The sequence below is a fragment of the Musca autumnalis genome, unplaced genomic scaffold (genome assembly GCF_047663935.1).
Source record: "Musca autumnalis isolate F117 unplaced genomic scaffold, ASM4766393v1 scaffold_1, whole genome shotgun sequence".
Taxonomy (NCBI): Eukaryota; Metazoa; Arthropoda; class Insecta; order Diptera; family Muscidae; genus Musca; species Musca autumnalis.
This window is the reverse complement of record NW_027411644.1, coordinates 297,596,706-297,622,164: the sequence shown is the minus strand read 5'-3', so window position 1 is coordinate 297,622,164 and position 25,459 is coordinate 297,596,706. Positions and strand designations below refer to the sequence as shown.

The 25,459-nt window shown below is 38.9% G+C and overlaps 2 protein-coding genes across 3 annotated transcripts in view; one reads left to right on the top strand and one right to left on the bottom strand.

The window, feature by feature from the left end:
* The window catches only part of LOC141389780 (uridine phosphorylase 1-like), a 111,580-nt gene that overhangs the window by 44,831 nt on the left and 41,290 nt on the right, over window positions 1-25,459 (bottom strand). The window lies entirely within an intron of this gene.
* Window positions 16,113-25,190, top strand: LOC141389779 (uncharacterized). Its single transcript, XM_073961834.1, has 2 exons — window positions 16,113-16,779; window positions 23,535-25,190. The coding sequence occupies exon 2, from the start codon at window positions 23,537-23,539 to the stop codon at window positions 24,578-24,580; it is 1,044 nt and encodes a 347-aa protein (XP_073817935.1). The 5' UTR covers window positions 16,113-16,779; window positions 23,535-23,536; the 3' UTR covers window positions 24,581-25,190.

Below are 25,459 nucleotides of genomic sequence, written 5' to 3'. Positions count from 1 at the left end.
AAGCTTGAATCCATCAGCAACACAGATTTCCTCTATCCTTGTGGAATGGATTGATGAGAAGTTGAAAAGTAGAAACATCAATTCGTGAGTAGAGGAAAACTGTTAACAAATACACACCACAGGTTGGGGGTGGGGTTCTCTTACTCCTTTAATAGTTTTTGGTCATAAACCCTGTCTGACCACTTGCAAAGTGATTTGGCACAACTTGCAAGCTTGGCCCATTACAAGGGTCTTGGAGTTAACCCGGAGAAGACGGAACTTGTACTTATCACAAGGAAATGCAAAATTCCCGATTTGCACAGCCTCTAGTCTTGGGCGGGATCGCACTCGAACTTTCTACGGAAACAAAATACCACGGAACTATCCGGCACCATCGCTTGACAAGGATCAAACGAGGAAAGGACTTATTGCACTCTAAATTGCAAATCATACACTGGTTGTATGTAACCATTGTCCTGTCCAGCAATTAGGAAAAAAGCGTTACTATCCAAACTATTGCGTGTACAAAACACTGTGTAATTACTGATTGCCGGTTCAATTAAAAGTACTTCTCAGGCCGCCTTAAACGTTATTTTGGATTTCCAACCTCTACTTTCATGCGGCAAGAACGACTTTTAGACTCTGAGAGTCAGGATCGTGGCGAAGTTCACACTTCGAAAATCAGCTGAATTAAAGGCAGGTGTTGCGTAAGCGATTATATGCCTTATCTCCTTCAGGTTTGACTCTTTATCCGTTATCTTTCCTCTGGACGGTCTGGCAATATGGATCCAAATGGAAGAAGGCTCTGGCGCCGGCGTCTAATGCTAGAACGCACTACTTAAACACTTATACAAGCTTAACGATAGCTGCAGCGTTTTTCAGGAAGAGATTCTTGTTATCAGGAAAACTGCAGAATTGGTGAAAGGGCTTGAAGTAATCTTACAGGACTGGTGATTACATACGTGGATAGTCAAGCGGCCCTCAAGTCACGGATCATCAACTTTCGAGCTATCGTTAAACTATGTTGGGTTCCGGGCATAGTAATATAATGGGAAACAAAGTAGCAGATGACTTAGCTCCAAGGTAGCCCTAAGTCTATCGACTTACCATTTGATGAAATTGTCCCGTCACCAATGTGCTAATACGTCGGCAAACTTCCCTCACCTCACTCGACAAGTTGGGGATGAAAATCACGATGGGACTTATAACGGGTCACTGCAGAGTGAGATCTCTCGTTTCAAAATGGGATGACTGTGGCATTGACTATTGCAGGTTATGTGGGGATGCGGAGGTGATAGAGAATGCCGAACATCTACTTTGTAGGTGCCCCGTGTTGCATACTAAAAAGGCACCGAATACTAGGTAGATATGAGATAGATACTCTGACCTTCCAATCTTACATAGGTCACATAACTTTGCCAACACTTATTCTGGCTAGGCAAAGGTCCATAACTACTTTTGGTGGAGAAATTTCGGGACCATTGGGAACCTCAAATGTACCTAAAATTCTCAAAATAGCGAAAATCTGGTGGTACCGTTATATGGGGCTATACCAAAATGTGAACCTATATTGGTAATTTTTAGTGGAGAAGCTTTTTGGTCACTGGGAACATCAAATGTCAAATTTCAACTAATTTAGTCAGAAAATGTAGCTAAAAGCTTCAAACTATTTTGGGAGGAATCGATATATGGGGACTATAGTTTAGTGACCTATGTTTTTTGGTGGATAAGTTTAGTGACCACTGAAAACGTCAAGTGTCCAATTACGGCTAGTTCGGTCAAAAAATTTAGCTAAAATCCTTTAAATACCTTAAATCGGGAGGTACAGTTAAATCAAAACGTGGACCTATCTTGGTAATTTTGAGTGGATAAGCTTTTTGGCCATTGGGAACATTGAATGTCAAATTTCAGCTAATTCGGTTAGGAAATAGCCTCAAAATACTTTAAATCGGGAAGGTACCGTTATATGGAGGCTATACCAAAACGTGGATCTGTCTCCACCATTTTTGGTACAAAAATTTTTTGACCTCTTTAAACTCCAAGTACCAAATTGAAACAAACTTGGGTTGAAAATGTAGCTAAAAGCCTCAAAATACAGTTATATGGTGTCTATACCAAAACGTGGACCTATCTTGGCAACTTTTAGTGGAGATACTCAAATGTCAAATTTCAGCTAGTTCGGCCAAAAAAAGCTAATATCATCAAAATACCTTAAATCGGGTGGTACCGTTATATGGGGACATATTGAAACAAAACTATGTACTAATTTTTAACACCTACTGTGATGCAGTAAACTTTGCATCTTCTCTGTCATTTGTAGTGCAAATTTTGCACACAGAGTCAAACATTGGCGTACCACCATATAAGAGGGCCAATTGTCTAAGAATGAGAACAAGTTCAGGCTTAAATATTCTGCTGGCGGAGCTGCAACAGTACTGCTGGTACTGCTCTACGCTAAGTTGGTATGTGTTTGCTTTAATCATCTCTTTGTGTTTCTTTGCAGCGGATTCGCTGATTTACTCTGTGGGCATGTACTGTGTTAGGCTAAATTGTCAAATGTCATAAGTGCAGTTTTTTGCTGATATTAAAAAATATTAAAATTATTTAGACCTATAAACTAAATTCTAGTATTATTGTTTACTTCCCATATTTGCAATAGGCTAATTATAGGCCAGGTATTTGTTTATAGAATACGTGTTTTTTGTTATTTTTTATTATTTTTTTCATTTAAATGTGCCCCATCAATCAAAGATAGGCATGTGCATTTTGTTTGTCGGATGTTGAGGTAAGACCACAAACACTTATCGTGATCGTAATCGCTTGCTATAGTAATATGCATTATTCAATGAATGTAATTTCGTAGCTTGGCCTAATAGAGAAGGAAGGAAGGCACATGGGCTCGTGTAACCTTCAATTGTTGAGTGCAGTTACATGTTGTCGACTGCATTTAAATGAGACAACTACAAACAATGATATAAATAATTTTGGGGAATACCCCTAAATTTGAAATGGTGAAATAGGAATTGCTCTTATTTTATGACGTACGGTCGTGCCAAGGTACTTTGAAGAGTTTTTTAGGCATATACAGTCTGACCTTGAATTCTTAACAGTCTGCCACAGACGAAATCACACATGCCCCTAAACCAGCCATACACAGGCCTTTAATTTTAATTAAGTCTCACCATACCTGGACATCCATTAATACTCTCTCTGGGTTCAGCTCTAATCTAAACACAATTTTGGGGGGCCGGACCGAATGGGCGAAATTTGAACTTCTCAGAGTAAAATGTACAAAAAAATTAAAAAAAAAATACAAGTAAAAAAAAACAAGTGCCGACAGAGATATACCCTCAGCCTGTGCAAATTGAAACACTTTTTTCACAAAAAAACTTATGTGTTTAGGGGGTTTCAAAATTTTGGTCGTATGAACCGACAAAATTGTTGATTAGGAATAAAGTTCAAAAGTTTTGCGGAAAAGGTACTTAAAGGAATGGACCGACATAGACCATGGGGGTGCCATAGGGGGTTTTTACACTCTTCGGGCTGTTTTCTCAAGAAGTATGGACTTGCCCCTGAAACAACTTTTACCATCGTAATTGAGGCAGCGAATGTAAGTTGCTTCAACAAAAATCAAAGTGATTCAATAGCAGGTCTTAAAGTGAACTTATCCAAAATTTTGTGTGAGAGGTACGGGATGGAGTGGAAAAATATAGTCCATATTCGAACCTGATCTATATCTGGTAGATATTATGAGAATGTGTAAAGTATGGACCAAATCTGTCACTCCCATCAAGAGTTATCGTGCGCACAATTTTTCCGAATATTTTTGGTAGGTACCTGAAGGAACTAACTTAACTTAAACTAAGTTTGGAAACAATATTACGAAGGCCAAATTTTGGCCGGAATCGGCATTTCCGTTCGAGAATTATCTTGCGCCTCCACCCATAAACATGGTGTCATAGGGTTTGTTTTTCAACTTTCAAGCTATTTTTTCAGGAAGTATGCACTTGCCCCTGAGGAAACTTGTACCGTCGTATAGGGGATAGTGAATACAAGATGTTACAACAAAAACCAAGGCGATTCGAGAGCAGGCCCTAAACTGAACTTTTCCGAAATTTTGTGTGGGAGGTACTCGAAGGAGTTTACCGATTGAGTCCATATTGGAACCTCATCTAAGCCTGGTAAAAATTTCATAATGTGCAAAGTATGGACCAAATCGGTTACTCCCTTTAAGAGTTATCGTACGCACAAATTTTCCGAACATTTTCGAACTTTTGTGGGGGAGGTACCGGAATGAGTGGACCGATATAATCCATCTTTGAACATGAACTAAGTTTGGACAAAATATTACGAAAGCCAAATTTTTGGACATAATCGGCAGATCCGTTCGAGAGTTATCTTGCGCTCCAACCACTACACACGGTGTCATAGGGTTTTTTGTAGCTTTCAGGCTATTTTCTCAGAAAGTATGGACTTGCCCCTAATGAAACTTACAGCGTCGTATAAAGGACAGCGAATACAACTTATATAATTGTTCCACAAACATCCCATACGGGACAAGGGAGACTTCTCTCATATCAATGAGTGCACCCCGATTCATATTAGCTCAATGATATGGGACCTACTGTTTTCGCCGAGTCCGAACGGCGTGTCTTACGACACCACTTTATAGAGAAGTTATACATGACTGAAATACTCAGCAAATGTCGCTAACATTACTGAGGGGTATTTTGCCACCGTTGAAAATGTTGATGTTGAATGGCCGGGGAATCGAACCCATGACCTTCAGCGTGCAAGGCGGGTGTGCATACCTTTGCACCACGGTGGCATCCAATACAACTTACGTAAACAAAAATCAAAGCGATTCGAAACCAGGTCCCAAAATGAACTTTTCCGAAATTTTGTGTGGGAGGTGCCCGAAGGAGTGGACCGATTGAGTCCATATTGGAACCTCATCTAAGCTTGGTAGAAATTACACGATGTGCAAAGTATGGACCAAATCGGTTATTCCCTACAAGAGTTATCGTGCGCACGAGTTTTGCGACAATTTTTGAACATTTGTGGGGGAGGTACCTGAAGGAGTGGACCTGTATGGCCCATCTTCGAACTTAAATCGAATCTGGACAAAATATTTCGATACCCAAAATTTGAACCGAATCGATTGACCCGTTCGAGAGTTATCGTGCGCACCAGCCTGCCAGACAGGACGGACATTGCTAGATCTACTCAAAATTGTCTGAAACGGATATCGTACAAACATACTTGGGGTCTAAAACCATTACATCGATGAGGCACATTTTTGGTCGTATCAAAGTGTAAATAGCTTAAAGGCTGAGGGTTAAAAACCATTTGTTAGGTGACCAGAGTGAGATGACCACCACTCACGAAATAATATTCTCTATTCCTCCCCCTCTCCAGTTGAAATTCATATTTACTTATTTATAGAACCTCCTTCTCAATTGCTGTCCATAAATGCAATTTAAATGCGTATTTAACAGTGCAGTTTTGCAAATGCTTATGACAATTTATGAATTTATGAATGAATGAAGATAAGCATTTGCATATTGCTTTGAGCTGCTAAAAGCACATCTCATTGAGAAATTCAATGAATTCGTTTGATATCTGATATGAAACCGTATTGTGTATCTTATATTGCATATATGCACATAATTGGATAATTGAATTTGATTTTTATTAAAAACACACATGGACATATGAGATTGGATAAATTAAAAAGGGAATAATTAGAATTACATTCTTTGCCATTAGTGATGCACCCTCAGCATGTGACATAACGAAAAGAAGCAAAACCCAAAACTGTTAAGCTGAAAACACTCCAACGTTTGGGTAAATGCATGATGCCGAAAAATTCAAATTCATTTGAAATATGTATATGCCGGCAAACAGATCAACGCTGGACTTTGGTGTCGGCATCGCCCTGTTGTTGTTGTTTTTTCTCAACAGCCAACACAAAACTTTACTCAAACGTTGGATGTGTTTTCGGCTTTAGACTGAAGTCAATAAAAATATTTTACTCCATTCTCATAGAAATTGGTCTGTTCCAGAACTGCAAGAATCTACTTTTTTTTCTATTTTTTCCGATAACTTAAAAGAAAAATAGTTATCGTAGTAAAAATTAGTAGATTCTTGCTGGTCCTGGAACAGGCATAATGTCAAAATGTTATCCCAAAATCATAGTTTCCGCATGAGGCAGACCTTCGGCCAGATATTAAGGTCGATCACCGGCTACACAATCGATATCTGTTTTTGCCCAACAATTAGTTATTTTGAAGTTTTCTCCAAAATATACGGCTTTTTGGCCTTTATCTTGGTAATTGTGGATGTTCCGAATAAATGTGAACCTTTGCCAATAGATTTGGTACACGCAGAAAAATATATGTTAGAAATAGGTTTGGATACAAACAAATATTTGTTTGGGACTGGTTGCAAATAAATATATGTTTGGATCCAAACATAATTTCTTTGTGTCCAAACAAATATATGTTTCCAACATATCTCAATTTTATTTGTTTGGGTACCAACATATTTTTTATGTTAGAACATAATTTTTATGGGTAGAGAGAGGATTTTTGTCAAAGAGAGTAACAGCAGGGCTCTCGCGGCTGCGGAATTCTGTTTTACAATAAATGGTGGTGTGTATGCGGCCAAACACATGTGTTTCGTGTTTTGTTGTTGTTAACCAACGTAGCAAGCGAAGGAAAAAAGAAAAAAATTTTGTTCTTTTTTCTTCAGTTTTCTTAACACAATCGTTGAGTAAAGACGGTAAAGTGAGTGAATAAATCAGTATTTACATACATTTTATAATTGGAAATTGTATAAATGAATCTAAAAGTGAATGGGAATATTTTATTGGACAAGGAAGAAATCGCATTTAATATTGGTAATTACATCAATACATTTTTCATATACATATCAGGAAAAATTTCTAAAATTGTCTTTTCCATTTCAAAAAATCAAAAAAAAATTTGATACAACATCAATGATTTTTGGTACATAGATTAAGAAAAAATCTGCATTCCAAATCTGTTTTCGTTACTAACATAGATCGTTGCGCGCAAAAGATATGACCGTTTTAATTATGATAATTAGAAAAAATTCTAAAAAATCGCGGCTTGATATAGTTAGCTGTTATATCCTTTTATCGTTAACTGAATTCGAAACCTTTGCGATGATGCAAAAAAAAAAAAATCGCAAAGTCTCAATGGATTCGCGACAAATCAAATTTGTTAAATAATTTCACGTATTTACAAACATATTTTTGAAACAATAGCGCTCATACTTACGAAAAATATATAAAAAAATTATAACAGCATCCAGATATTTTGAGGAATAAAATGAAACCTAAGTTGTGAAGGTTAGAGCTATAGTATTCATGTTATTTGCAAAAATACGAAGAAAATATTAGGAAAAAAATTAAAATCATATTATTCTAATTTTATTTTTTTATGGTTTTATAGGAAAAGTTGGAGAAAAAATGTTTGAGTTCCTCGGCATTTTCATGAAAATTTCACGCAATAATGATGATATTCCGTTGTAACAAATTTTTCGCTTATAGTTTTCCTATTGGCGAATATTTTTAGAACATTATATCAAATCACAAGGAATTCCAATTGTGGCATAACGTTAAAATAATGTTATATTGAATATTACAACATTTGAGACGCATATAAACCGCGTAATTATGAAAATGACATGATGCGCATCCGATTTTCCAACACAGCGAATCAATCCCTTTTATTTGATGTACAGTTTGTCAAATTCTATTTGGCTGCCACGATGTAGCATCTACTGCATATTAGGGTGCAAAATACAGTAAAATAGTCATAATTTCCGCGAAGTTCATTTACATTTTATGCGCATCCGATTTCAATAATCACCATTAAAAAATACATCATTCTATGCCGTTTCAATGCGATCCATCAAGAACCGTGGATGTAGCATCGCACTCAATTTTAAGAAAAAAATCTATTATATCTGTGGATTTACGAGAGTTTTTAAATATCTGTTTTCGCACAGTTTAAACACGCGTATCGATCTATTTATTTAAGTAAAACTGGCACATCCAAAACGCGTTTTAATATGCGATATTTTCAAAATAATTTCTTGCAAATTTTCGAAATTTGAGGGGTATCATATCTGCCGATCTAGTGGGTGGATTTTTAGGCATCGTGGGTTGTTAGATTCAGAACGTAAAAAAACTAAATTTACGCGGGTTTCCACGGAAATCGAATGACGTTTGTACATTTTAAACCAAAAAAATAGGTTTTTGAGAAAAATTTACGCACAAAAATTTCGTGTTTGGGCGCAGATTACTGTGATCCTGTGAGGGCTACACCCTCATGTTATACATTAAAAAATGAGAAATCGCGAGTACTACAATCAAATAATAAGCTTTTAGCGGAATCCAGCTGCGCGTCCCGATTAGAGCAAAAATTCAAAAACCCCATTTTTCAGGTTTCAAAATGTCAGCATCCGTTTGAGGTAGATACAGTGGATATATTAAAAAATCATACATTAGAAACTTCAACTCTGAAGTGTACTCTTTAACTTCTTCTTTGAGCATTAAGCTCTACATTGTGTTGTAAAACCACTAATTGGAAAATAACATAATGAAACTCGTTTAATTCAACGATTTTTTCCGATTTTTTACATTAGTGCGACCCCAGCTTCCACTCAAATTATTATTTTAAGAAACTTCTCGGTGAATCGGGCTAAAACAGTTTATTTTACCGAAATGCGGTCAAAAGTTATGGTATAGTAAAACTGATCGCGAGTTACAATACCCCATACCTCAGTTTCAACATAAGTTAATTTTCTGCAAAAAGCTTGATATGTATATTTGAAATATGGATGTACCTATTTATTACATTATATAATCATTTGATTCTAAATGCCGATTTCCCGCTGATGATTTCAACTTCGAGGAAAATGTGTTTTATTTCACAACTATGGAGAAGCGTTCAACGATGTTTCTTTATATTTTTTTTTTCTTTTTAAAATTGTTTTTTTTTTTTTTGAATTATTTCATTCAATTTTTCTTTTATTAAAGTCTGTTATGTATTTCTTTGGAATTTTTTATGTACCTATGTGTCTGTTGTTGCTTTTGTGTTTGGTATTTCTATGCCTTTCAATAAACCACCACCATTTATAAATGTGTGTATATGTTAGAGATAGACAGTGAGCGCTTACTGAGAGCAAGTGCGCATACATTTCAATATGTTTTACATTGAAATTCACGCTACCTTGCTCTCAATAAGCGCCCTCTGGTGCATGTGTTTATTTTGTTTGTGGCTTTTGGGTTTGTATTTGTTCCTAAACTGCACGTTTGTACCTATTCTATGCCTTGGAGAAATACTACTTTTCAGTGGGAGTAATTGGAATAGACCGATTTGGTCCATCTTCAAACAAAATATGACTATTATTCGAGAGTTATCGTTAACACAAGTCAGACTGATGGACGGACAGGGATAAAACGACTCCAAATTGTCTGAAAAGGATTTTGTCGAAAAATGCATGAGGTCCAAAACTGTTATTTTGATAAGGAACATTTTATCCGTAAGGCTGAGAAGTTTGGAACATATCGGTTTCCCCGTTATAGAGTTATTCTGCGCACAAGCCAGCCTTACCTATGAGTCGACATGGCTAATCGAGTCTATATTGGTGGAAACGGCGTTAGTCTTAAAATATCAGGCGTCTAAAACTATTATTTCAATTAAGTACATTTAGTACAAAGCTGAGGTTACTTATTTAGTTGGATAACTACGAGTACAAAACATTTGTCCTATAAGCTGAACTAACAATAGACTCCCAATGTCCTCTATTTTTTTTCCTTTACCAATTTTGAATATCGTGTTCTTTGTTTTCGTTTTCCACTTAATTACTCCATTGGAGCCATGGCGTTCCTGTTCTGTATATATTCTATATATGCACCTTTTTAGTGGGGGTATCATCGTCCATTCTCATGACATTGCCTAGCCAAAGTAATTGTTGTATCTCGATACGTTTAACCATACTGATATCGTTGTAAAGCCGATACAGCTCGATACAGCCATCAATGCATATTAGCCGGTAGATCTTTCGAAAAATTTTTCTCTTAAACGCACCAATTTTCCTAGTCTAAAGCAGCAATGTATAGCCCAATAATTTAGTCGTTCTCGCAACATAAGGCATAAGTCTGCTCCCTATTTACTATAAGCCTGGTCACTAATTTATAGGCAATAGGAAGCAGACTTATGACCCTATAATTTGAGCACTCAATCAACGTTCAAATCATCGAGTACGATGAGACATAGAACTTAAGATGTGTTTCCACTAGCCATCAATGTCATATGACCCGAAATAAAAACATTCCATATCTGCCCACACAGACAATGTAGAAACGTAATTTCGCGCCTGTTCCTCTCGATTTTTTATACCCTGAGCATTTATTTTTTCATACAAGCAAAATGTGCATCATGGAAATAATAGTTTAGGCCCCAAGTATGTTTGGACGAAATCAGCTTCAGACAATTTGGAGTCGATTTGGTCCAAAATTTGACCTTCGTAACTTAGTTCATATCGGTCCACTCCTTCCGGTGCCTCCACCACAAAAGTTCGAAAATGTGCGAACGATAACTCTTAAAGGTAGTAACTGATTTGGTACATAATTTACACATCGTGAAATTTCTACCAGACATAGATGAGGTTCAAATGTGGATTTTATCGGTCCACTTCTTCGGGTACCTCCCAAACAAAATTTGGCAAAAGTTCAGTTTAGGGCCTGTTATCGAATCGCTTTGATTTTTATTGTAACAACTTCTATTCACTGCCCCACATACGACGGTACAAGTTTCATCAGGGGCAAGTACATACTTCCTGAGAATATACCCTAAAAGGTGAAAAAAAACCCTATGACACCGTGTGTAGTGATAACTCTCGCACGGATCTGCCGATTTGGTCCAAAATTTAGTCTTTGTAGTGTTTTGTCCAAACTTAGTTTAAGTTCGAAGGTAAGCCATATCGGTCCACTCCTTCAGGTACCTCCCCGACAAAAGTTCAAAAATGTTCAAAAAATTGTGCGCCCGGTAACTCTTGAAGAGAGGGACCGATTTGGTCCATACTTTACACAACTTAATATTTCTACCAGATATATATCAGGTTCGAATATGGACTATATTTGTCCACTCCTCCCACACAAAATTTCGGATAAGTTCATTTTAAGACCTGCTCTTTGATTTTTGTTTTTCAGGGGCAAGTCCATAATTCTTTAGATAACAGCCCGAAGGTGTAAAAAAAACACCATATGGCACCATATATAGTGACTGGAGAGCACGATAACTCTCGAACTGATCAACCGATTTAGTCCAAAATTCGGCTTTTGGTAAATTTTGTCCAAATTTATTTTCATTTCGAAGATGGGCAATACTGGTCCTCAACATTCTGTACTTCCCCCAATACTTAAAAAATTTCAATAAAATGGTACGGACGATATCTTTTGAACGGGGCAACCAATTTGGTCCAAACTTTGGATCTCCTAATATTTTTTGGATCTCCTAATATTTTGACCGAGACACTCTTTAGGGTATGTTCTCCACAAAAATTCAACATTTGTGTCTAATGTGCAGTTTAGGGTCTGTTCGAAGATCCTTTGAAAATGTATACCGATGCTGTTCAGTGTGGTCCAGTTTACAGCGATATAATGTTTTCCCCGGACAAGTCCAGGCTTCCTGGCATACTGGTTCAAAAGTTATACGATGACTAAAATGACTAGTGGGCGTTTTATCTATCGAAAAGGTATGGCTCCCAAATAAAAACCACGTCTTTAATGGGTGACGTAGGGGATGAATGATACCAAACAACGGTCTTGACCGGCTTTAACATGGCAAAGCCCAGGATTCTCTGACCTCCCCGTGGTGTCACCTGGGGAACTGCCTTTAACACCCGTTAAAGGTAGTGAGCTAACATGTGCCGCGCGTTCACCCATAATAAAGTTAAAAACTTGGGTTCGGGCGTCGGGTTAGTAACCCTCCCCTAGAAAAAAACATCCTACTATGAAAAAACGAAAGAAAAGAAAAACAAACCCCTCTAAAGTTGACGAACCCCGCAAACGTTTTAAGGACCATGATCTGCGAATCTGCACCTGGAATGTTCGCACTCTTTATAGAGAAGCTGCAGTCTTCGCATTGGCAGACGTACTTGAAAAGTACAAGACCGATATTACTGCCATACAGGAAATACGATGGATTGGGAAAGGCGTCACAACAACACCTAAAGGTGACGCACTGTATTATAGCTGCCATGACGTAAAGCATGAGTTTGGTTGCGGATTCGTAGTTAGTCGGAGACTAAAACATCTGGTATCCAGCTTCACCCCAGTGAATGAAAGACTTGCTGCAATTCGAATAAAAGCTAAATTCTTCAACATCAGCTTTATTTGCGTTCATGTTCCCACTGAAGAAAAGGACGAACAGATCAAAGATATATTTTACGAGCGCTTAGAAGAAACATATGACCGTTGCCCTGCCCATGACATTAAAATCATTCTAGGCGATTTTAATGCCAAAATTGGAAAGGAGAATATCTTTGGCCCAACAGTCGGGAAATTCAGTCTCCACAGTGAAACATCTGACAATGGTATGAGGCTGATAGACTTTGCAGCTGCAAAAAACATGGTAGTTAGCAGTACCAGATTTAATCATCTCGATATTCATAAGGGCACCTGGCTGTCTCCAGATCAAAGAACAAGTAATCAAATTGATCATGTTGTAATAGATGGAAGACATTCATCCAGCGTGTTGGATGTACTATCGTTCCGAGGCGCAAACATTGATTCGGACCACTACCTTGTTGCAGCAAAGGTACGTACCCGTCTAAACGTTGCAAATAAAGCACGAACAGACTCAACGCGGAAGTTGGACATCGATAGGCTGCAAACACAACAGATAGCCACAGCATATTCCACTCAACTAGCCCAAATGCTTAACGCGAGCACTCCTTGTCCCGATAACATAACAACACAATGGCAACATATTGCCCACTCCATGCAAACAGCCGCAAAATGCATACTTGGATTCCAGAGACCTCCACAAAGGAATTCATGGTATGACCAGGAGTGTCGTGCTGCTACCGAAGAGAAAAATGCGGCATATAGAGCTACTTTACAATCAGTAGCAACGCGTAGCGCGCGAGAGAGATATCGGGAGAGAAGAGAAACGGCTTTTCCGCAAGAAAAAGAGAGAAATGGAAAAGCGGGAGTGTGAAAAAATCGAGATGTACAGGAGACAGAATGAAGTCCGAAAATTCTACCAAAGAGTGAAACATCAAACAGATGGCTTTGGTACAGGCACATCCTCCTGTAGAGGAGGACCTGGTAACAGATACTGATAGCGTGCTCAGGATATGGAAGGAACATTTCTCCAATCTGCTGGTATCCAATAGTAGCGAAGACGATGATACCACAGATCCAATCCCAGAAGATGGTATAGAATGTATACCGCCCGGCCAAGATGAGGTGAAAACAGCAATCAACCGGCTGAAGAATAATAAAGCAGCAGGAGCCGATGGCTTACCAGCCGAGCTGTTTAAAACCGGAGGCGACGCGCTGATAAGGTGTATGCATCAGCTAGTTAGCACCATCTGGCAGGAAGAACGCGTACCCGACGATTGGAACCTGAGCATCCTATGTCCCGTCCACAAGAATGGAGATAAGACAGTATGCTCAAACTATAGGGGCATAAGTCTTCTCCCTATTGCCTATAAGATAGTGTCAGGGATATTGTGCGAACGACTAAAGCCAATGGTCAACGAAATAATTGGACCATACCAATGTGGCTTTAGACCTGGCAAGTCCACCATTGACCAGATATTTACCCTGCGGCAAATCCTAGAGAAGACCCAAGAGATGCAGATCGACATATTTCACCTTTTTGTCGATTATTAAGCAGCATTCGACAGTCCCCTCCGACCAAAGGTATTCCACGCAATGTCTGGCCATATCATGAGAATGAGCGATGATGAACCCGCTAAAAAGGCGTATGAATACATGCCACATGGCGGTGCACGCAGAATCGGCAGGCCTAAGCTTCGATGGAGCAAACAAGTGGATGAAGAAATGGAAAGGCGCGGTATTCCAAAAAGTCAAGCGAAAAACAGAGAGGAATGGAGATCTTTTCTTAGTTCGGTCTATGGAACAAATGTTCTGTAATGGGCCAACTAAGTAAGTAATGGACTATGTCGGTCCATCCCTTTAAGTACCTCCGCCACAACTGCTTTGAACTTTAATCCTAATCCACATTTTTGTCGGCAAGTTCAAATTTCCAAAAAGGGAAACAAAATTCGATCTTTTCGTAGATGAAAGTTTTAATTCACATAGGCTGAGGGTATATCTCTGACGGCAAAGCCGACTGATACTTTTTTACTTGTTAATCCCCCTTTTTCATTTCTCTCTTCTTCCTGCGGAAAAGACGTTTCTCTTTTCACTTTTTCTCCCCATACCTCTTTCGTGCTCTACGCGTTGTCACTGAAGAGAGTAGCCCTATATGCCGGAGTTCTCTCCTCAGTAGCAATACTTCACCAATGTCACGTGACTTATGGTCAATCTTTGGTAGAAGTCTTTGGTATCCAAGTATGAATTTTGCAGCTGTTTGTATGGAGTTGGCAATACTTTGCCACTGACCTGAAATTGAGTGGAATATGCTGTGGCTATCTCTTGGGTGTCACAGTGGTGCAATGATAAGAACACCCGCCTTACACTGTATACACCCGGGTGGTTCTATCACCATGTGTAAAAAATAGTCCTTTCGGACTCGGCACTCATTGATATGAGAGAAGTGTCTTCAGTGTATCTCTTGTGATTGCAGCCTTCCTATGTCCAACTTCCGTGTTGTGTGTTGAGGTTATAATAATCAATTTTAACACAAAATGGACCCTTAAATAGTTTTAGCCAAGGAAATTGGATTTTGGATCATAGCAACCACTGTGCCTTGTCATGACATGATTACCTATTTTGATTAAAGTCTGTATGACATTTTTCATAAGTCACGTGACATTGTAGGTATTTCGCAATTCGATTTTATATCAGCTCTAGAAAATTTATCAAATTTCACCATCGCTCATCAAATAAAATAATCACCTTTTCAAAGTCAAATAAAGTTTGTTCATTTTGGACAAATCAATTTAAGTTAAAAATGACTTTGTTCCGAAAACTCTCCACTTAGTCTATACACTACACACAAACATACATAATTCTTTTTTAAGTCTGCTGATTCATAACCGTTAACATGCATAGTCGTATAAAATCGGCCAAGCAATAATTCGTTGTGGTCTGTGCCACAACTCTCACGTAGACAGCCGGCCGATCTGTCGGGGCTCTTGTGTTTTACACAAGAATTTACGCATCGTCATCATCATCGTTTCAACTTTAAAAACTCCAAACACCTTTTTAATGTATTTGTGTATTGGTAAACATTTTCTTGGTAAACTCATAAAAAACCCCGTTTTATTATCTTTTTTATTTTTGTTGTTGGCCAAATGGGGGGCCAATATCCACATTGAATAAAATGCAAAAAGTAAATAAAAACCGAAAGCAAACATAAAGCAGAGAGAAATATAAACAAAACGGCCAACAAAATGTTTTCATAAAATAATGAAAATAACAAGTACCTCTGTAGAAGCACGCATTCTCAATCTGTTTTGTGACCGACATGCTCACGTTTTGCTGATATGTTAATACGTATGTAGTATGTATGTATGTTCGTTGATATTGTTGGATGGATATAGTCAGCAAAGCCAGCCAGGCCCCCTTTTTGATTTTGAAGGTTGCCGCCGCATTAAACGCATCAAAAGCAGAATAACGAGTTTACAATGAAATTTTATGAGACCGTGTCAATGTGTTGGTATTGTGCTTTGTTGCGTTTGTGTTGCGCGTTTTTATTGTATCTGTTTTATGCATTTATTTCGTTAAAATACTCGTGAGCTAAACGTTTTTGTTTAGAGAACATGAAGTACATAATAAGGAGAGTGAAATTATTTTCCACATTATACGTCAATGTAGCTGCAATATAAACGTTTATGCAATGTATGCTCATATATGTTTTGTACATTAGGTCGTATTGTAGTTGTATAAGTTCGATACATTGGTTACGCCAATGTATATGTTCGATGCATTGTTTCCCCTTCGGCAGCATTACAATTAACCGCATTAATTGGCCGCTCTTTCGAGCTCAAATGGGGAAATCTTCTCTGCCTTTCTTTTAGGAGTCACATTCGCCTGGTTCGGATTGTGGGAGAGAATATTCCTTCTTTCCCACGCTCTCTCCTAAAAGTCATATTCGCTCAGTTCGGATGCAGAAGGGGCGCTTTCCAATGCTGTCGTCGTCGTTGTTGATCACAACCTTGTAAGCGCTATTATGCTCATCTGCAACTTCACTTGTTCTTTCGCTTCCCTTAATAACACACGTCATAAAGGTAAAGTCTCGTTTCTTTGAAACTCATCTACTTTACAACAAAGAATTGAAAATAAATCTACATAAAATTATATACACCAATTTGTTTTTATTTTTCTTTTCTTTTTGGGTTTCAAATACACTGGTATCACGCCAACATTTTGATCCAATCGAGCCGGATCAATAACCTGCATATTGAAGTTGTTGCTAATCTTGGTTTCTTTCCCTATTTTTAAAAGGAGAAAAATCATCAACACCATCATCCCCCCTCATCAGTGCGCATCGTCTTTTCATCATCCACATCAAAAATCACCAAATAAACTAAACATCATCCACAAACAACATCATACATTCAAAGGTACGTAGTTCAGTTTCTTTTATATTGAGCATACCGCGAGTGTTTTTGTTTTTGCATTTGTTTCGGTTTAAAAAATATTGATTTTTGATAATTTGTTCGCTACGTCGCGTACTGGTCGCCCTACAATTGCCTTAACGCGTGTGTTATAAACAAAAATCATCATACAGTCCACTTATCGTCGTACAATTTGCTAAATAATCGTATTAAAATAACCAATAATCCCAATATTGTGCTTTATTTTAATACATTCGCTGATTATTTACAAAAAATCTAAATTTTTCTAATTTAATTTCTGCCTAATTTGCATTTGTTCGCATTCTATTGCTTTAATTTGTTTGCCGGTGATCGATTCTGTAGTGCTTGTTTATTATTTCTACCTAAGGGCTTACATACACACATTCCCTTAATCGTTGAAATTGTCAGCCACTAGTGAGAAAAAACAATAACAACACTACTATTCTCCATCGTGCCCTTTTATTTGCAATTCTAAAAACTACCAACAATTTTCTAATCTCATTTGTCGTTTGGGTTTTTGTCGTTTAATCGCAACAACAAAAATACCCAAAAATTCCAGCATCCATACAAGCTAGCAACAATTTATTTCTTTTTTTTCCAACTCTCTTGTCGTTGGTTGGTTTGTGTGTGGTTTGACTAACATACGTTGATCGCTCTGCCGACGCGACGCTGCTTGTGTTTTCCTTTCTTTTATTCGTTTTCGTTGCTGGCTGTCGCACCTTGGGCACCAGTGTAAAAAATAATATTTTTTTGTGATAAATTTTTAATAAATTTATTTGTTATTTTTTCTCGAATATAATTTCGTGTTGCGATTCAATATTGATTGTTCGTGATATTATTCGGATAAAGCACCCTACAATCGGCATTATTCCTATTATTTATATATTAAATTCGTATTTTTATTAATTTTTTGGAAATTATTTATAAATATTCATTTATAAATTCAATTTTAATTTTTTTTTCGAAACATTTTTGGATAAATTCGTTTTTACCACATAGTGTGACGTGCACCCTACTGTCGGTAATAGACGATTTTCTCATTAATTTGTCAAAAACTTGTGATTTTTCGAATTTTTTCGTACTTTTTTTAGCTTTTCGTTGCTATTAGCCATCGTGCTTATTTCTTTCGCTCTTTTTCTGCAAATTAGACCGTGTGCACCCTACATTCGGTTCTAATTGATTTTCTAAAATAGTAAAAAAGTGATTTTTTGAGGATTTTTCGAATTTTTGTTGATATTTTTTTTTGGGTTTTTCATCCTTTTAATCATGTCGGTCACTCCTGTCACCCAATTCATTCGGGCTTCTGACAATGTTGTCAAATTCATTGCTGGTTTTAATTTGATTAGGACAGAAAATCACAATATTTTCAATCTTGAGATTCGTATCACGGAACTTCAAGATTTGTGGAAGAAAGTGAAGGATACTTATGATAAGTATCTGGATCATTTGCTTTCCGTCGCGGGTACTAATTCTGAGGACATTTCTTCAGCCGACGCAAAGTATCAAACTACTTGCGAAAGCTACGTCGCTTGTTTGTCCACAATTAATGAAAAACTGGAGGAGCTTAAGTCAGTTAAGTCTCCCCCTGCTTCCCCATCTGCCTTGCTCATTAGTACTCCTCAAAACAGTCAATCTCAAAATAGTCATCGCTTAAATTCTGCGATTCGTGGGTCCAATATACCTAATATTGGTCAACCACCAGCATCTAATGGTGGCAATATATCTATTCATAGTTCTATTTCTCCACATTTATCGAATACTGCTTTTCCAGATGTCCAAAACCGTTCGGACATTTCAATTGCTAATTGGAGTTTACCTCCATATGCTTCAAATAACATGCATCATCTCCATTTACCACCATGTGACATTGAAGATTTCCATGGTGACTTCTTATCGTGGCCCACTTTCAGGGACCTTTTCTCAGCCATGTTTATTAATAACGCTGGGCTAAGTGACATTGAAAGGCTTTGTCACTTGGTACAAAAAACAAAAGGTGAGGCTAGGGAAATCGTTGCAAAGTTTCCACTCACCCACAAAAGTTTTGCTTTAGCTTGGAAGTCGTTAAAGGATACGTACGACAACAAACGTATCCTAGTCCATAACCATCTCAAGCTCCTATTTGACCTTCCTGCCTTTGAAATTGAAACTAGTTCCAATTTGAAAACTATACAGCGTGGAATAAATAGTTGTATTTCTGCTATGTCAGTCTATGATGTAGCCACGGATCATTGGGATCCAATTTTGGTATTCATTTGTCAACAGCGTTTGCCTAAATTAACTGCAACTTTGTGGGAACAGAGTATTAGAGACAAATCTTCTTTATCCTCGTGGGATGAATTAGATAAATTCCTCACAGAAAGAATCCAAACTTTAGCTTGCCTTAGGGACATGAGAGGTTCTTCTTCTATTTCAATTCCGAAAAGTAGAGTCAAAACTAATCTTGCTACTTCTTCGGTCAAAGATAAGTCGAAATCGGTATGTGTACTTTGTCGCAAAGAATCTCATTCATTGCGTTCTTGTCCTAAATTTAGGGCGCTGTCATTTGAAAAAAGATTTGAAGCCGCTAAAAAGCAGGGTTGTTGTCTTAATTGTCTTTCAGTGGGACATTCAGTCAAAGACTGCTCAAGTACCCACAATTGTAATATTTGCAAAGGTCGCCATCATACAATGTTGCATAGGCCTACTTCAGCTCCTTCTAGACCACCTACCTCACTCCCCTCGTTTACCAATAGCCATCCTCCACAAGTAGATGGAAACATAGCTTCTACCTCCACTGGCGCAAATCCTAGAGCCATGAATAGTCAAGTGTTCCATACATCCCAAAATCGGAATGTCTTGTTAGGTACTGCGATGGTGGACATTGTTCATTTAGGAGTTTCGTATCCCGCTAGGGCTCTTATCGATCCCGGTTCAGAGGCTTCGTTTATTACAGAAAATTTGCAAAAGGTTCTTAAATTGCCAACTCGGTCCATTAATGCAACTGTTTCTGGTGTCAATGGTTCTACCTATGCCACTTCAAAGAAAAATTGTCCACTTCGCATTGGTTCACCAATCGATTCTTCCTTAGTAGTAGAGACATTAGCATTTGTTCTTCCAAAAATTTCTGGAAGTCTTCCATCATTTTCCCTCAGTTCAAACATCACTTCTCGCTTGCCTAATCTTCGTTTCGCTGATTCCCACCTCTTTGATTCTAGACCTGTTGATTTGTTATTGGGGGCGGATTTGTATCCACAAATTTTGCGGGAAGGGACGCTTCGAAATATTCTGGACTCCTTGTTAGCCCAAAACACGATATTCGGCTGGATTCTGACTGGTCCCATGCCTTCTTCCTCAGTCCAGGTCTTTTCGACTGTGTTGGATATAGCTGAGGAGGAATCTCTCAACAAAACACTACTCCGGTTCTGGGAACTCGAAGAAGTTCCCAGATTGAAACACGTTTCTCCATCGGACATGTTTTGTGAGAAGAATTATCGTGCCACGACCGTGCGAGATTCGGAAGGACGTTACGTAGTAACGCTTCCCTTTAAATCCGAATTTCCGCAATCTTTGCAACTGGGGGACTCTCGTAGTAACGTTTTAAAACAGTTTTGCCGGTCGGAAAATTCGCTTCTTAGAAGACCTTCAGTCAAAATAGTTTATGACCAAGTTCTACAAGAATACTTGTCGTTGGGACATATGTGCCCAGTTCAGCCCCCACAGTCTACTAGTTCTTTGGCTTGCTACCTTCCACATCATCCAGTTATTAACCCTGACAAACCGACCACAAAACTTCGGGTAGTTTTTAACGCTTCTAACAAAACTTCAAACGGTGTTAGCTTAAATGACCTTCTCCATGTTGGGCCAACTCTTCAAGCAGATTTAGTTCTCTTAATTTTGCGATGGCGTTTATTCAAATTTGTTTTTAATTGCGATATCACTCAGATGTATCGCCAAATTCGTGTTGATCCCAAACATTCACAATTTCAACGAATTTTGTTTAGATCGTCTCCTTCAGACCCTATCCAAGATTATGAGTTGCAAACGGTCACATTTGGGGTAAACTGTGCGCCCTTCCTAGCCATTCGCACTCTTCTGCAATTAGCTCAGGACACTCAGTCCGATTATCCTCTCGCCGCGCATATTCTGCGAAATTGTATGTATGTAGACGACGTACTTGCTGGCGCTCACGATATTCACACCGCATTATCCTATCGTGATCAGCTTGTTGAAGCCTTAGCTACTGCAAAGTTTGAACTGAGGAAGTGGACATCAAATCACAAGTCCATTTTATCTCGTTTTTCTCCCAACGAACTCGTTGATGCCCAGGTCCTTTCATTTGTAGAATCCAGTAGTTCCAAACCCTTAGGAATTCGCTGGAATGCCCATTCCGACACTTTCTTTTTCGTTGTAGACTCTATCCCAAAAAAGGCCCAATACTCCAAACGGGAAGTCTTGTCAATTATAGCCAAACTTTTTGATCCCGTAGGTTGGCTTTCGCCTGTAATTGTTGTCGCAAAAATTATTATGCAGCAAGTTTGGTTAGACAAGATAGATTGGGATGACTATTTACCCAGCAATACCAAAGCCTCTTGGGAGTCTTTTATTGCAAATTATTCTTCTGTTAATTCGATTAGTATCCCTCGTTGGGTTCAATATAGTCCAGAAGACATAACTGAGCTACACCTCTTTTCTGATGCCTCGGAAAAGGCATATGCGGGGGTAGTTTACTTGCGTACTCAGTCTCCACTCGGTCAAGTTAATGTTCATCTTTTAACTTCTAAAACCAAAGTTGCACCTATTAAATCGGTATCATTGCCTCGTCTTGAACTTTGTGGGGCTACATTAGCATCGGAGCTTCTAAAGTCGGTAGTTCAGGAAATTCAAATTCCTATTAATAGAGTTTATTGTTGGACCGATTCCACTATTGTCCTCTCATGGCTTCGTAAAACACCTTCGACTTGGAAAACTTTCGTAGCTAATAGAGTATGTCGGATTCAAGAAAATGTGGGAAACGGTCAATGGTTCCACGTTAGATCCGAAGATAATCCCGCTGATTTAGGTAGCCGCGGTGTCTCTCCTCAGGACTTAGCCAATTCTTCACTTTGGTGGCATGGTCCTCAGTGGTTACAGTCAGATTCCTCTCAATGGAAAATAAATGATACCACATCTATAGATACTGATCTGGAAATTCGTCCAGTCAAAAGTAATTTCGCATTCTTTTCCTCTTATCAAGATATTTTGGATAATTTTTCGTCACTTGGAAGGGCTTTGAGGGTATTGTCTTATGTTTTTAGATTTTACAATAATTGTCGTCCACACTCTCAAAGTCGTCGAACATTCACTTCTACTACTTTAGATCCCTCCGAAATAAAAGCAGTTAAGCTTCGTCTAGCAATTCTTGCTCAAAAGGCGTATTTTGCTGAGGAGTATAAATGTTTATTAGACCAGTCTCCTTTGTCTTCGAAAAGCTCTCTCCTCCCACTCAACCCTCGTTTGGACCAAGACGGTGTCATGCGTCTTAATGGCCGTTTAGCAAAGTCCCCAACCCTGTCATACAATGAACGCTATCCCATAGTATTGCCATATTCTTGTAGATTTGTTCGCCTGCTTGCAGAATTCGTGCACGCCATTTCCATTCATGGTGGAAATCAGTTAATGCTTCGTATACTTCGTATCGAGTATTGGGTTCCTCGCTTAAAAAATCTTGTTCGTTGTGTCATTAATCGTTGTAAGACGTGTATCCTTGAGAAAAAGCGGTCATGTAATCAAATCATGGCTGCTCTGCCTCGGGAACGAACGGTAGTCACTCGCCCCTTTCACACTACAGGAATTGATTTCGCAGGACCCTTTGATATGAAGTCATTTACGGGTAGAGCGTGTCGAATTACCAAGGGTTATGTATGTGTCTTCGTCTGCTTTTCAACTAAAGCAGTTCACTTAGAAGCCACTTCTGACTTATCTTCTGCGTCCTTTCTGGCAGCCTTCTATAGGTTTATTGGTCGTCGTGGTTGCCCTAAAACAGTTTTTTCAGACAATGGGACAAATTTCGTCGGTGCATCTCGTGAAATTGAAAGTAATTTCAAAAATTTCATTAAAGAGGGTCGTGAGAAAGTTTGTTCTTCGTTAGGTTATCAAGAGATTTCTTGGCAGTTTATCCCAGCGGGTGCTCCCCATATGGGAGGCCTGTGGGAAGCTGCAGTTAAAAGTTTTAAAAAACATTTTCGCCGTCATGCAAAAACATTTAAATACACATTTGAGGAACTTTCCACTGTTTTAGTTCGTATCGAGGCTTGCTTGAATTCCCGACCCCTTTGTCCTATAAATGATAATCAAACTGATGCAGTCGCACTTACCCCGGGTCATTTCCTCATTGGTTCTCCTCTTCTTTCGCCACCTGAAGAAGTAATAGTCGATTCCCCTCTTAGTTTGGTCAATAGATATCGCAAGTTAAAAGCTCTCACTCATCAATTTTGTATTCGTTGGAAAGAGGAATATTTAGTCGAATTGCACAAGCGATATAAATGGAAACATCCTCAGCGCGATATCCAAATAAATGATTTAGTTGTGCTCCGTCATGAGCAATTACCGCCTACTTCGTGGAAGCTAGGTCGCGTTGTTCAGATCCATCCTGGAACTGATGGTCACGTTAGAGTTGTAGATCTTCGGACAGAACAAGGCATTGTTCGGCGACCAGTTACGAAGTTAGTTTTAATTGATCAGGAATAATTAAACACTTTTTTGTCGTATAAATCTTTGTATAGAAATGGATTCATCTTCGGACATTTTCCCATTTGTCACGATGCCAGAAAATGAGGAAGAAATGATGTCTGATGGGGAGGTTGCGAAGGAGATACTGCTTTCTAAAATAGACGAAGCTGTAGCATCCTCAGACAAGGCTGCTCCAGTTCCGCCTGTTGCCGAGGACGCAGCTCTTCCTCGATCAACCACTTCATCCGCCCAACGGAAAATTGTCTCCGCCTCAACCACGCAACAACGAAGCCCATGTCGGCTATGTTCCTTACCTCATCAATTATATCAATGCGTAAGGTTTAAGAGGATGCAACATCACAAACGGTTGCGGTTTGTCATATCCAATGGCTATTGTCGTAATTGCCTCAAGCCCAACCATAATTCGTCAGCATGCCCCGTCGATCAATTATGTCACATTTGTCGGGAACCTCACCACAGCTTGCTACATTCCCGAACACGGGTGCCTAATAATTCGGCCAGCCGCAGACAACGTGCGGGTTCGAACAACCGTTCCATTCCATCCTCTACGGCAGTACGTCCCGTTGTTGAACCAAACGTCACCAGAACCATTCCACCGCTACCAATTAGTCGCGTTGTTACCCTAGCGCCAACAGCAGTTGTCCGCCTTTGCTTTAAAAACGGTAGTATGCACGTTCGCGCGCTGATTGATCCTTGTGCAGGTGTCAGCCGTATTTGTGAGACGTTGGTGTCCCATTTGAAGTGGCCCGTTTCATCGGTGGATGGTGCTCGCTATTGTGACATTATGATAACCTCATGCCATGATCCCACACAGCGGCAATATCTCACAGCGCAGGTCGCGAGGTTATCATATGGTCGGACACCAGCACTATCCATCCCGCCATCGATCGGCGATTCGTTCATAGGGCTCCAATTGGCGGACCCCGAATTTTTTAAATCAAGAGCGGTGGCTATGGTCTTAGGACCCGAGATTTATTCTAAGATTATAATACCGTCGCGCGTTATGGCTCAACCTGGGTTGCCTACCGCCCAATATACATCTTTTGGTTGGGTGATTTCTGGAGCAGTACATCCATAAATTGTATAAAAGAAATATAAATTATTTAATTTAATTGAATAAAAACTGAATTACACAAAAAATTGCTCAATTGAAACTGAATTATCGTACCTCTTTTTTGAAATCATCACTACTAACTCTAGTATAAGTTTGCTCGCGAATTAGTCTAACACTGTTGCCTCGCAGATAGCGCGTCAAGGTGGGCGGCAAATGTATAAGTTCGATACATTGGTTACGCCAATGTATATGTTCGATGCATTGTTTCCCCTTCGGCAGCATTACAATTAACCGCATTAATTGGCCGCTCTTTCGAGCTCAAATGGGGAAATCTTCTCTGCCTTTCTTTTAGGAGTCACATTCGCCTGGTTCGGATTGTGGGAGAGAATATTCCTTCTTTCCCACGCTCTCTCCTAAAAGTCATATTCGCTCAGTTCGGATGCAGAAGGGGCGCTTTCCAATGCTGTCGTCGTCGTTGTTGATCACAACCTTGTAAGCGCTATTATGCTCATCTGCAACTTCACTTGTTCTTTCGCTTCCCTTAATAACACACGTCATAAAGGTAAAGTCTCGTTTCTTTGAAACTCATCTACTTTACAACAAAGAATTGAAAATAAATCTACATAAAATTATATACACCAATTTGTTTTTATTTTTCTTTTCTTTTTGGGTTTCAAATACACTGGTATCACGCCAACAGTAGTTATTTAATGAATGAATATCCCCAGCAAACCAAATAGTCAGAGTTAGGTCCGACTTCGTTACGAAAGTTGAAAGAAACTTCCGGCTTTGGATGCAAGCTCAGTTGTGATTGTTGTGTGGTCGGCCCCGATGTTTGTTTTGCCGAGGGGTCGAACGACAATCTGAAGTTTTTGGCCGACTTTTGACCGAATATTACGCCAA